The sequence below is a fragment of the Carassius auratus genome, chromosome 46 (genome assembly GCF_003368295.1).
Source record: "Carassius auratus strain Wakin chromosome 46, ASM336829v1, whole genome shotgun sequence".
In the NCBI taxonomy this organism is placed as follows: Eukaryota; Metazoa; Chordata; class Actinopteri; order Cypriniformes; family Cyprinidae; genus Carassius; species Carassius auratus.
In genome coordinates, this window is record NC_039288.1 from 18,624,088 (window position 1) to 18,638,388 (window position 14,301).

General features: G+C 40.9%; 1 protein-coding gene across 1 annotated transcript; it reads left to right on the forward strand.

The window, feature by feature from the left end:
- The first annotated feature begins 352 nt into the window (after positions 1-352).
- On the forward strand, positions 353-6,574 carry LOC113064466 (M protein, serotype 2.1). Its single transcript, XM_026235340.1, has 4 exons — positions 353-850; positions 1,047-1,070; positions 3,485-3,505; positions 3,680-6,574. Exons 1-4 carry the CDS (start codon positions 832-834, stop codon positions 5,248-5,250), a joined length of 1,635 nt encoding a protein of 544 aa, XP_026091125.1. The 5' UTR covers positions 353-831; the 3' UTR covers positions 5,251-6,574.
- Positions 6,575-14,301: the final 7,727 nt, after the last annotated feature.

The window sequence follows — 14,301 nt, forward strand, 5'->3', positions numbered from 1 at the left end:
ATTTGGCTGCTGTAGCTTTTCCACGTTCGTTTGACTCATGCCTGACGCTGAGGTGAAGTTGAAGTGGAAAATTATCCCTTTTGATGTGGTCATAAAGAGATACGCCGGTTCCACATCTTAGTAATGAATATCAATAAATAAAAAGGGACAAAATCTGCAAAATCACCCCCTGGCTCCGCCCCTGTAAACATGATAATCGGAACCAAAAGAGATGTTTTTACCAGGTCTGAGCTGTAATGATGTAGCTTTGTTCTGAAAAAGGGTGTGGTGAGCAGCAGTGTGTTTCTGCTTCCACTCAAAATAGGCATTTTCAAAATTATATAATAAATGATCTGTGCCGTGGGGTATTTTGAGCTAAACCTTCACAGACACATTCTGGGGACACCAGAGACTTATATAACATATTGTAAAATGGGGCATAATATGTCTCCTTTAATGTAAATAAGCGTGTAAACAATATACTTGCTCTTGTGAATTTATTTAGATGTTAATTACATTGTGCAAGCTGTCTCTTTAATACCACATGATTTATATAGGCTACATGTTGCTGCTGATTGGGCTGACATTTCTGACATACCCACCAAACGAGAAAACGTATCTCAAACCCTGTTGCATACTGTCTCCAGGAAACATGTCGTTTAAACCGGAAACCATAGCAAAATCTTACACATCAGTTTCAGCTTGAACTTGCCCCAGGCTTTTGCTTCTTTCTCTTTCAAAACAGGCTTTTTTCGCAGAAGATCCTTTCATGAACAAAATGTTTTTATTTTGAGATTTTCAAACAGTTGATCTTTTACTGCTTCATTTCATGTTTTGTGCATTCTCTGCAGTATGGCCAGGAGACGAAAAGGTCAGTAAATTCAACTTTTTTTCCAACATTATTTACTCCGACTTATGATCTTGCTTTCAGGAAGTAAATGTGTCCTGCAGTGAATTCTACTGATGAATTCACTTATGTCAAACATAATGATCTGTTGATTATGGCCTATATGATGGCAAATGCCAGTTTGATATTAAATAACAACTTGCATTTTTGTATTTGACAGGTCGAAGAGACGAGACTGAAATGAGTAAGTTCCACCTCAAAAATGTTTGCATTAAGTAACATTAATAATATATGCATGTATATAATGTATTTATTTATAAAACCTTTTAGTGTTTACGAACCGATGCAAGAAGTGTGTGTGTGTGTGTGTGTGCGTGTGCATGTGTGTGTTAAATGACTTTATTTGAAACATTAAAGGTGCCATATGCAGAAATTGAGGTAAAAATATCCATAACATGACCTACACGCATCAAAAGAATGAGAAGAAATAAAGGCGATGATGTCATTAAAAAAATGTCAAGTTATAGTGCTGCAGAGATATCAACCTTAATTAGCATTAGCATTACTAGCCCCGGCCCGGCAGGTGTTGTAATACCAGTTTCGGCCGTGAGAGGCGGTATGCGGGCAACATAACCACCAGCCAACCTGCAACGAATACACAAATAACTCGCAGGGCGTAACTGGACCTGATGTCAATCGTGTGGAAAGTACAGCCCACTACTTTCAGTTCAGAGAAGAGAGCGGAAGGATAGCTGAAGCCCTTCGCAAAAGACCAACACCCGCTACAGGGAAACAACCGCGCTCGGAATCACAAATCAAATCCGATAAGAATACGAGAGTAAACATCGGCACTGCTTTTTATCGCTGGAGACAACTGATGGACCTGAAAGAAATGAGGTTTGACTCCGAACTTGCAAGTTAGATGCTGTTAGTATTTCGCTAGAAGTTTGTTTTATATGTTTGTGTATTTGTTTTCGGGAAGTTATAACATAGAAATGTATCGAAGGCTGTTCGATAAACGTGCTAATGTTAGCGATGGCTAACCGTAGCTGCGTTTGATAATTAGCTAGCTATAACTTAACGTTACCCTTTTTATTATATAGGGCTGTGCATGTCTTTACTCATGTACATCTCATCAGTAAAGACGCTCCTGTAATTAGGAGTATATCTCCAGCACGTGTGTTCAGATCAGGATTGCCAGGTTTTCACAACAAATCCTGCCCAGTTGCTTCTCAAAACTAGCACAGTCTCGCTTCCAGAAGGTTCCCTGATAAAACATTGCTTCCCGGGGTTAAAATATAGTTTTTTTAGCAGGGTTGCCTTGGTATAATTCGCATTTTAGGGGCTAAATATGACGTTATTTGTATTGGGGTCGCTGTGACCAGCGGACATGAAAAACAACCACCACAGACTTGGCAACACTGGTTGGCATTTACTACACGGAGCCGTAATTCACTGACAATCTACACAACATCGATGTTAAAATCGCAGGCGATTCTTTGTCGATTTTGAAAGCGATTTTGTGTTAGTTGTCGGTAGACTAAGGCCGCTCCACCTGAACCAGTGTTGCCAAGTCTGCGGTTGTTTTTCATGTCCGCGGTTTGAAACAATCCCAATACCAATAACGTGATATTTACCCCCTAAAATGCTAATTTTACCAGGGAAACCCTTCCCAAAAATTTATATTTTAACCCCGGGAAGCAATTTTTATCGGGGAACCTCCCGGAAACGCGAATGGGCTAGTTTTGGACTAGTTTTAAGAAGCAACTAATTTGTTGTGAAAACCTGGCAACCATGATCTGAATGCACATGCTGGAGATATACTTCTAATTACAGGAGCGTCTTTACTGATGAGAGGTGCATGAAAATCGCATTCGATTTTTTGCACAGCCCTATGTATCATAACTAACCTGCTCTGTCTAGTCTGTTGGTCTCCGTGTCCTCTTTGCTTCGTGGTTTTTCTGTGCATGAAAAAATTGATGTGTGGCGTGAAAGCGTGTGAAAAGAGTCAACTGCGTGTGTCTCACGGTGAATGCTTGAGAGTTGGCACATTAGTTCCCAAGCAGAATAAAGGACAGGTTGATTATTGCTGTTTAGCGTTTGTATTAATCTATGATGTGTCCCTGTTTGCCTACAGGGACATAAAAAATAAATTAAAAGTGATACGTGGACCAAGGTGTCTGAGATTGTTCATTTTAAGTAAAGGATCCTAATATTTCGTCCACAACAATATTTAATGAGGTTATAACTCCTTGTGGTTAGTCTGCACGAGATACAAAATAAGCATTCGATCTACGTTAGAGCGTCTGAGCGCTCACGAATCATTCTGCAGCGTCGTGAGCAGAGCGGCAAGGCGATTTTTGACGCTCTAGACACCGGTGTGAACGCACAGTTAGGCTTCAGCTATGGCTGTAGTGTTGTTGTGAAAGTAGGGGCGGAGCATAGAGACTATGCCGTTTTTCATTTGTTACTCTAGAGTAGACCAATTCACTTTATTGAGGCATACTGCCCCCATCTGGTATGGAATGTGGAGTATGACTTGATTTTTTTTGCCAAACATTACAGATGGCACCTTTAAGGAGATAAATCAGTGTATGAATTTTAGGGTTAAACGAATAAAACCGGCTGTTGTCACACTGTTTTATTTTCTTATTACAGGTTTTCTTATGAACAATGATGGTAAGATTTCCATTCCACCAAATTTGTTAATTTACATATAAGGAAACTCAGTATAATTCATACATAATTCAAACTATAAATGTAATTCAAATGCTGTGCAGACCAGACTCTTGGCATAGATTTAAATTTTTCATGCAGTTTTTTTTCTTTTTTTAATCTTTATAACAAATATAGCATTGACAGATGAAGCTGGCTGCTCCAGAGGATCCAATGATCAGCTGAGGTTTATGGTGCTTGGAGGTGATGATGCTCTTATGGATAAAGCATGTGCCACAATCCTGGGAGAAAAAGAGAACAGGGATGCATTTAAATTTGGAATATTGAAGCCTAAAACAGCTCATGTTTTTGGACGAGAGATTTCAGTATTTAAAACTCCATCACATTGGCTGGAACACTTGAAATCATACCACATTCTCAACATTGGAGTCAAAACTCTGAAAAATGAACTGCAGTACTTTGAATTGCTGTTGTTTCCAGGACCTCACGCCTTTCTGTTAGTACATAGAGATGTGAAAAACTCTGGTAGAGAGTATTATCTTTTACAAGCTCTCAGTGATGTGTTTGGCGAGGAGGTCTTGGACTACTGCATGGTAATATTCATAGATGAGGCTAGGAACAATGATCCAAAAAAGAACACCTGTCTGAAGATGTGTGGAGGCAGACACCATATCTTACACAACACTGACGAAAGTGTTAATAAGTTATTTAAAAAACAAGAGGCAATGACTCAGTGGAAAAGCAGCAATTTTTTCACAAATAATTGGGATTTTTTCAGAAAAACTGAAAAGTATTTTGAAGCAGAGTATAAGAAAAAGGAGAACAAACTGAGGATAGAATTGGCAGAAAATAAACAAATAGTTGAAAATCAGAAGAAGGAAATTGATGATATGAAAGAACTAGATGAAAAGAAAGATGCAAGAATCAAAGATGAGGAAAATAAACTGGCTGAGTCAAAAGACAGAGAAAAAAAGCTACAGAGTGAGTTGGATGCCCTCAAAAGCAGTGAAAACCAGAAGGAGGAGAAGCTAAAACAAGAGATGACCATTCTCGAAGACACCGAAAAACAGCTACGCAGCGAGTTGGATGCTCTCAAAGACAGTGAAAACCAGAAGGAGGAGGAATTACAGAAGCTTAAAAAAGAGCTGACCATTTACACACAAGAAAAAAATGAGTTGAGCAGCGAGTTGGCTGCTCTCAAAAGTAGTGAAAACCAGAAGGAGGAGATCTTACAAAAGCTAAAACAAGAGCTGACCATTTACACCCAAAAAAACAATGAGTTGAGCAGTGAGTTGGTTGCTCTCAAAAGCAGTGAAAACCAGAAGGAGGAGATCTTACAAAAGCTAAAACAAGAGCTGACCATTTACACACAAAAAAACAATGAGTTGAGCAGTGAGTTGGATGCTCTCAAAAGCATTGAATCCCAGATGAAGGAGATGCTAAAACAAGAGATGATCAGTCACAAAGACCAAGAAAAACAGCTACACAGTGATTTGGTTGCTCTCAAAAGCAGTGAAAACCAGAAGGAGGAGATCTTACAAAAGCTAAAACAAGAGCTGACCATTTACACACAAAAAAACAATGAGTTGAGCAGTGAGTTGGATGCTCTCAAAAGCATTGAAAACCAGATGAAGGAGAAGCTAAAACAAGAGATGATCATTTACAAAGACAGAGAGAGACACTTAAAAGATGACAAAATTAAACTACAGAGAGAAGTGGAACAGCTCAAGCAAAATAAAAAACAGTAATCTGACTGCAGCAAAAGTTGAAGAAGCATTTCTACCTTTCAAATTATAATCAGAATGCAATATGATCCAGAGAGAGGAAAAAGTACAAGTCAAAGAAAAATGAGCTGCTTGAGAAAGAGAGACAACTGGATAGAGGTATAGAGGAATTGTATAAAAGAGAGAGAAATCTGGATGAACGACAGAAGCAGCTGGAGATCAGAGAGAGAGAGAGACGTGAAACAGAGAAATCCTGGATCTAGTGAACAACACTGAAGGACTGGAATCCTGGATTCATCACAACCTTCATAAAATATGTTAATTATCCTTTTCTGTGATTATTGATGAAGTTATTAATCAGTATTTGGCATCATAGATTGTTAGTCCATTTAATACAATTATTATTTACCATACACCAGTGAGCAAACATCGAAAATAAATGTGTATAAATAACTTACTCTCCCTTAGTGAGAATCTGGAATGTGTAACTAGTTTTTTTTTAATATTCTCTCAGTGTCACTGTGACTGCTCAAGTTTGGCTGTTCAGGTTATGGAGGTCATTGGGACCTCTCATCTACATTACAGCATGTGATCAGAACATATATGATATTTCTGTATGTCAGAGAATAACTTTAAATAGTTTCAGTGAAATTCTCCCCTCTTTTCTGAGAAACTGTACTCATTGTCTGTGTGTGTAAAACTAAACACCTGATAAGATTCAGGGAGGAATCAGCCATCCTTGAACTAGTTTTTTGTGCATGTATGTGTTAGTATCTGTCTGCGCAGGGCACCCGAGAAGTAAGCATTCATATGGAGGTCTGTCATCAGCCGAATGACCCGTTACATCTGATCCCTGATCGACTGTCACCTAAATAATCACCAGGAGATCTGTTTTGAACCAGACATCCTTGTGTGGAAATTTTATAAGTTTATCTATATTTTAGCCAATCAGAATTCTTCATGTCTATGCGTTGACATAATTAGCATCCTCTGTTAGAGTAGAATCAGTGGTGTCTTGATCAAGTACACTGAGCGGCCTACAAACTCCTTGAGATTTCTGCTGATGAAACTGCAAACTATTTTCTTCAGTAAATTTTTCTTCAATTGACTTCATCTCTGACTCCTGGTCTGCATTCATACCTGTTCTCTGGGTTTTAACTGTAAATTTCCCCACACTCTTAAGGAAAACAGCTTGTAAAAAAAGCAGAACCCTTTTTGGTGCTAAATACAGTAGAACCCATTTTATAGGGTTCTATAAAGAACCTTGCTTTGAAAGTGCTATTGTGACGTCCCAGTCTATATTGGGCGAGAGTGTTTGGTTGTGTGTGATGTTTAGGTGCCATGTGGAGGGGGCGTGGCTTACAATCCTGACACAGTTAAATGCCTATCTGACTGTTCTGGGGGTGCGTTTTTGTGAATGATCATTTCTAGCATGCATCTCGTTTGATGTTCTGTGTTATGTTGAGTGTTCTGCCTGTGAGCCAGCTGTAACAGCTATGTAGAACCTTAATGGTGTAATAATTAACCTTTTAATCATGGTTTATTTTCATTGATATTAGTATATTAATATTATAATATTAGTATTATATATTTTTATATATTATTTATTAACAGTGATGTCAAAAGTATTCACATTCATTACTCAAGTAGAAGTATAGATACTAGGGTTTAAAAAGACTTTTGAAGAAGTTGAAGTATCAACTCAAGCTTTTTACTCAAGGGGTCGAGTTACAAAGTTGGTATAGCCTACTTATCACAACATTGTCAATTGCATCGTCAATCGAAAACGCTAATTTATTCAAACGTCTCGCTACCGAACTACTTACAGTAGCTTAATTTGCGGAGGACGAAGAGAAAGCACCCATTTGGTAAATGAGCCAGTGAGAAATAATAACTTAAGTAGGATCCAGTGCCTTTTCGATACTTTTAAAACGGTACCGGCTCCTAAACGGTGCCTGAACCGATACTTAAAAAAAAGAACCACAAAAAAAAAACTATGGATAACTTTAAAGTACATTACAAATATTTAAAATAAATCCATAGCTTTCAGCTTGGATGCTCTCATTTGCCAAGTTGTGCTTCCCTTAATCTTAGGCTAAAAAATTTATTTCACAATCTGGGTTATTATTTAATACAAAACCACACATGATGTTTCTACTGTATCTCTGTCACTCACTCTGATATTGTCACGTTCGGTGTTACAGGAACGAGAGAAGGAACCAATTGCAGGTAAGTATGTTTTATTTAAAGGGTAATCCAAAAGGGGTAAACAGTCCAGGCAGGGTCAAAACCAGTAAATCCAAATCAGAACATAAACAGGACATGAACACAGGGCAAGGCAAAGCAAGGCAAGACAAGGCTAGGATGACGGACATGAAATAACATTACATTAAACAAGGACTCCGTAACACAGACTAAGACAGACCGGGTATATATACACAGAGGGATAATGGGGAAACAGGAGACAGGTGAGGGAACAATCAATTACACAACAAGGAGGAAGGTGACCAAATAAGGGAACAGGAAGTGATCTGGTGACAGACACCGTGAGAAAGGAGGACATCTAGTGGAACCCCAGGGAACAACAACCCAGACACTGTGACAGTACCCCCCCCCCCTCTACAGAGCGGCTCCCAGATGCTCCATGACAAGACACAACACAGAAACCAGGAGGGAGGCGGACAGGTGGAGGCTCAGGGGGAGGGACGGAGGGCCGGAAAAGAAAAACATGGGGAACAAACACCAGAAATGTAAACATAAAACAGGGAGACCAGGAGGGAGGAGGACCGGAGGAGGTTCAGGGGGAGGGACGGAGGGCCAGACTACTGAGGGGAACAGGCAGAAACATAACAAAAATGTTTTTTAAAAAAAAGCACAAAACAAAGTCCAAGGAGGGCATGTTGAGGCGCCCACCAGGGCGGAGCAGAGGACCACCACAGCCATGTGGTCAAGGCCAGAGCCCTCCAGGGCGGAGCGGAAGACCACCACGGCCTTGTGGTCAAAGTCAGAGCCCTCCAGGGCGGAGCGGAAGACCACCACGGCCTTGTGGTCAAAGTCAGAGCCCTCCAGGGCAGAGCGGAAGACCACCACGGCCTTGTGGTCAAAGCCAGAGCCCTCCAGGGGGGAGCGGAAGACCACCACGGCCTTGTGGTCAAAGCCAGAGCCCTCCAGGGTGGAGCGGAAGACCACCACAGCCATGTGGTCAGGGCGAGAGCCCCACAAAGCGGAGCTGACCTCTGTGCGGCCGGACCAACGGGACTACGAAACTCCGGTAATCCCCTGGTATCTTTACTGGACTCCAGAATATCGGTGACTTGAGCCGACTCTGGAGGGTCATCGGTGACTTGAGCTGACTCTGGAGGGTCATCAGCGACTGGCCCTGGCTCCGGAGGATCATCAGCGACTGGCCCTGGCTCTGGAAGGTCCACAAACACCTGACTCGACTCCTGAGAGTCCACCGGAACCTGACTCGACTCCTGAGAGTTCACTGGAACCTGACTCAACTCCTGAGAGTTCATCGGTACCTGACTCGACTCCTGAGAGTCTACGGGAACCTGACTCGACTCCTGAGAGTCCACCGGTACCTGACTTGACTCCTGAGAGTCCACCGGTACCTGACTCGACTCTGGAGAGTCCACTGGATCATGACTCGACCCCGAAGAGTCCACCGGAACCTGACCCGACTCCGGAGAGTCCACGGGAATCTGACTCGACTCTGGAGAGTCCACAGGAATCTGACTCGACTCTGGAGAGTCCACTGGAATATGACTCGACTCCGGAGAGTCTACCGGGACCTGACTCGACTCCGGAGAGTCCACCGGGACCTGACCAGACTCCGGAGAGTCCACGGGAATCTGACTAGACTCTGGACTGTCTGTGAAGACCCGAGGTGCCTTGGCTTCGGGCACTGTCTCTGGAACGGTCTCGGGCACTGCCTCGGTCAAGGCATCGGGAGCGACCTCGGACACTGCATCGGGAATGGCCTCAGGCACCGCCTCTGTAACGGCCTCGGGCACCGCCTCGGCATCGGGCACCACTTTGACCTCCGGAACAGCATTGGGCACCGCCTCGACCTCCGGAACAGCATCGGGCACCGCCTCAGCCTCGACCACCACCTCGGCCTCCGGAACAGTATCGGGAGCGGCCTCGGGCACCGCCTCAGTCTCTGGAACAGCATCGAGCACAGCCTCGGGCACTGCCTCCGGGACGGTAGCGGCCCGCTCGGGAATGTCCCCCTGGACGACAGCGGCCTGCTTAAGAACGTTCTCCTGGATGGCAGCGGCCCACTCGGGAACGTCCTCCTGGGCGGCAGCGGCCTGCTCGGGAACGTCCTCCTGGACGGCAGCGGCCCGCTCGGGAACGTCCTCCGGACTTTGAGCTGGTGATGTGGCGCTGGGCTGGCGGCCATTTTGTGCTGTGGCGCTGGGCTGGCAGCCATCTTGTGCTGAGGCGCTGACTCAGCAGCCATGACGTGAACCGTCTTGGGAACAAGGGTAAGAATCAGAAATCTGTGAGAAGTAGATAATGTTATTAGAAACCATTATATAGACAGTATACCGAGTATATATGTACTGAGTATAAGTCGCATCAGTTCAAAAATACGCCATGACGAGGAAAAAAAAACATATATAAGTCGCACTGGACTATAAGTCGCATTTATTTATATACAGTATATATTAGTGGTGGGCCATTATAGACTCTTAAATATTGTGTAAATAGCACAAATAAATAAAAAGAAATTAACATACAAATTAAACAATTTGTCGCCGTGTGCGTTACGTATGTGGTGCAGCACGGACTCAATGTGCTTTCACACAGGACGCGTTTGCAGTTCGCTACTCAGTAGAGGTCTTCACAGTGCACCCGAGACCCGTCGACCCCGGACCCGACCCGGGACCCGTACGGGTTCGGGTCTATATTTTAAATCATCAGCCGGGTCCGGGTCGGGTCCGAATCTATTACCTTGGGTCCCGGGTCTGTTTAACATTGTGTGTAATACCCGTGCGATCGCCGATCGGAATCATCGGACTCGGAGAACATCCGGCCGTTATCAAAGACTGCTTGTGTTTTTTGTAACTTGCAACTTGTAAAATAAGGAAAAGAAAGCAGACTCAAGAGTTAATACAAGTGCACACACGGTAATGCTTGCAGACTTGACACACTCATGTTTAATATATTTCAAATCAGCAACACAATCTGAGGTGAACTGTCACATGAATGTTTTCTATTACGCTCAAATTGCGTTAAGGCATTTTAGGTTGATAAAGCTAGCACGCATGTGCAGTCTCGAGCGCATTTCATGTTTCGATGGCAACCAGTGAGGGACACTTCGACCGCCAAACCGCGTTTTACATTTTCTCCTATTTTTATAATATTATATATGAACTGTTTAATCTTAAAGTTTTAGTGGTTCAGATTCAGACTCGATGCAGAGAAGAGAGCACAGAGATCAGATGATAGTAAATAAATAATGTCAGCGGCCATGGCATTGCACGAGCGATCGTTATTATAGTTCAAAAGGCAAACAGTGTAAGTTATTATGCGAATTAACTCGAGTCAGAATGTACATGTGCACAGTAGCATTTGTCATCCATCACCGTTACATCAAGTGGACTTTTGAAGCTGAAATAATGAGTGGATTCAGCTTGGACTTGGAATAACGAGAGGAATAACATGAATAACTTTCTTGACAGAGGACTGTAATGCATCACAAGCAGTCAGGTACAAGGAAGAGAGACCACGGCTCTTTAAATTAGGTAAGACAAAAAGCTGTATTCTTCGCAACAGGTTTATTGACTTGTAATAGCAATTGAAGGTGGAATATGTCAACGTCGGGTCCAGTCTGGTCTGTGTCTTCCCGGCGGGTTCGGGTCCAGATTTCAAGTAATATACGGGTCCGGGTCGGGTCCGGGTAGGCATTTCTCGGATCTACACGGGTCCGGGTCCAGCTTTTGAAATAATAGACGGGTCCTGGTCGGTTCGGTGTAGTACATTACGGGTCTCTGTCGGGTTCGGGCAAGAATTTTTGGACCCGTGAAGACCTCTACTACTCAGTACGTAAACGATCGCTGCACTGCTGCAGACGCAACGCCCCTGGAACACAACTGGAATCCGTTAACATGGGTGTTTAAAAAAATATGCAACGCATACGCACTGCAGACAGAGTATGCATAACTGTCAAGTATCCCGTTTTGGCCGGGAAAGTCACGTATTTTACCCTTCCTTCCCGCCGTCCTCCCGTATTAGTATTTTCCCGTAAATCTCCCGTATTTTTATTTATTTTATTTTTTTTACCTGCGTTATTAATAAAATAATAATAATAAAACATTCCCAATCTGAGCTCTGTCACTAGTCTCGCGATAACTCCCACCTGTAGTAGCCTGTCGCGAGGGGTGTGTGAGGTCAGATGACATGAGTTATAACGTGGGAAAAACAACAACAACAAAAGAAAAAACAGAGACGGATAATGGATGCTACGATAGAGAGTGAAGGCACACCTGCCAAAAAACCAAAACCCATGTGTAAATACCGTGATAAATGCGACAGCGAATTTACTTTTTTAAAGAATGCAAAGTCTGCAACAAATTGGTACAACAACTCACTAAAAGAGTAAAAGAAAAGTTGTGAAATGAAAAGAAAAACTGTAAAAGAAAAGCAATATGAAATGAAAAGAATGTGTGGAATTAAAATAAAATGTAAATGTAAAAACAAGCAATGTTAAATTAACAGAAAATATGCAAATAAGCCTTTAAATAAATGCTCTTCATATATACCCTTTTGTGTTTTCATTTGGGCTATAACACCCGTCTTAAAATGTAAGGGATACTGGAGCTTTGTTGGGGTGGTGGGACTGCTCGCAATGGGCGCTGGAAAATTTCCCTTATTTTCAAATCCAAAACTTGACAGGTATGAGAGTATGTGTGAAACAGGCTTAAAGTTGTTTGCACCTTGTGCAATGTGGAATTAGTTTAAAGCTTTTTCAAGCACTTTGTGATGCATTTTGGAAACAGGGGATGAGCCCCTTTTCTAATGCACCACCTAGCTTGATAAACCCCTTCTCAAAGACTTACTGTTTGTCAATTTTATTTGGGTAACACACATATTCTGAATGCCTTCGGCAGAATTCGAATGAGCCACTTTAATCTAGATTAATGTAGATTAATTTCAAGATCACAGTGAGATTAATCTAGATTTAAAAAATTAATCTATGCCCACCATTAATATATATATATATATATATATATATATATATATATATATATATATATATATATATACTGTATATGTATATATATATATATATATATATATATATATATATATATATATACAGTGAGTGATGAGTCGTGCACAATATGATCAGTTACATATATGTTATAATGTTGCTGAGATCTTGCGAGTGGTCATGGAAACCTTTCCAATGTAAGTTAAATATTAATAATAATAATTAGATGTTTCATATAGTTTGGTAGAAAACAATGTTTTTACATTTTATTGATGCAAAGATAAGTAGTGGTGATAATTATTTTGGACCTTTGCAACTGCTTTTTATCACTTAATTAGAAGCCCCACAAATTAATGCAGTATTTAAAATACAATTAATATAAAGCTATGTAAACATTTGCATTTTTACAACTCTATAAATGTGCTTACATGAACACTTGAACCAAATAATACAGGAAATACGTCACAGAAGTAGTCAAGTAGTCAAGTGCAAAGACCGCAAGTGTGGGTATTTGGACAAGGCAAAAGTATCTTAAACCCCATTGCACACCAAGGCTTTCACTTCTTTCACTTTCAAAACAGGCTTTTTTTTTTTTTTTTTTGCAGAGGATCCTCTTATGCCCAAAATGCTTTTATTTTGAGTTTTTCTAACTGTTGATATTTATTGCTTCATTTCATGTTTTGTTCATTCTCTACAATATGGCGAGGAGATTAACAGGTCAGTAAATTTAACTTTCTACATTATTGACTTTTGATCTTGCTTTGAGGAAGTAAGTGTGTACTACTATTCTACTGATGAATTCACTTCTGTCAAGCATGGTCTGTATGAGGACAAATGTCAGTATGATATTAAATAACAAAACTTTTCGTATTTGACAGGTCGAAGGGACGAGACTGAAATGAGTAAGTTTTCCTTCAAATATTTTTGCATTGATAATGTTACTTAACATAACTTGTATATATGCATGTAATGTATTTATTTATAGAACCTTTTAGTGTTTACAAAGTGAAGCAAGAAAGACACAAATAATAAATATTTGTTATAAATAAATTAAATGACACTTAATAAAAAAAAAAATAAGGAGATAAATCAGTGTATGAATTTTAGGGTTAAACCTGGCTGTTGTCACACTGTTTTTCCTTTTTTCTTTTTACAGGTCCTCTCTTGAATAATGATGGTAAGTTGCCTAATTTGGAGGAATATTTTGATAGTTGGTTTAAGAAAAAAAAGATGGTGGAAAGTGTTAATTTACTACATATAATAAAATTCTGTATAGTTCATACAAAAATCAAAGTATAAATGTAATTCAAATGCTGTGAACACAAAACTCTTGTCTACATCAAAAGCTGCAGTGTAAAAGCCAAATACACTTCAAATAAAAGCATAGATTTAAATTTTTAGTTTTCTTTTTTTTTAATTCTTTTTAACAAATGAAACATTGACAGATGAAGCTGGCTGCTCCAGAGGATCCAATGATCAGCTGAGGTTTATGGTGCTTGGAGGTGATGATGCTCTTGTGGATAAAGCATGTGCCACAATCCTGGGAGAAAAAGAGAACAGGGATGCATTTAAATTTGGAGAATTGAAGCCCAGGAAGGCTCAAGTCCGTGGACAACAGGTTTCTGTACTGAAAACTCCATCACATTGGCTTGAAAAATTGAAATCATACTTCTTTCTCAGCAATGGAGTCAAATCTCTGAAAAATGAACTGCAGTACTTTAAATTGCAGTTGTTTCTGGGAACTAGTGCCTTTCTGTTAGTACATAGAGATGTGAAAAACTCTGGTAGAGAGTATTATCTTTTACAAGCTCTCAGTGATGTGTTCGGGGAGGAGGTCTTGGACTACTGCA

Excerpts from the sequence above, each read along its gene's own strand:
- LOC113064466 (XM_026235340.1), top strand. Across the intron at positions 1,071-3,484 it reads AAGAGACGAGACTGAAATGA|GTTTTCTTATGAACAATGAT; the intron begins GTAAGTTCCACC and ends TTCTTATTACAG. Across the intron at positions 3,506-3,679 it reads TTTTCTTATGAACAATGATG|CATTGACAGATGAAGCTGGC; the intron begins GTAAGATTTCCA and ends TAACAAATATAG.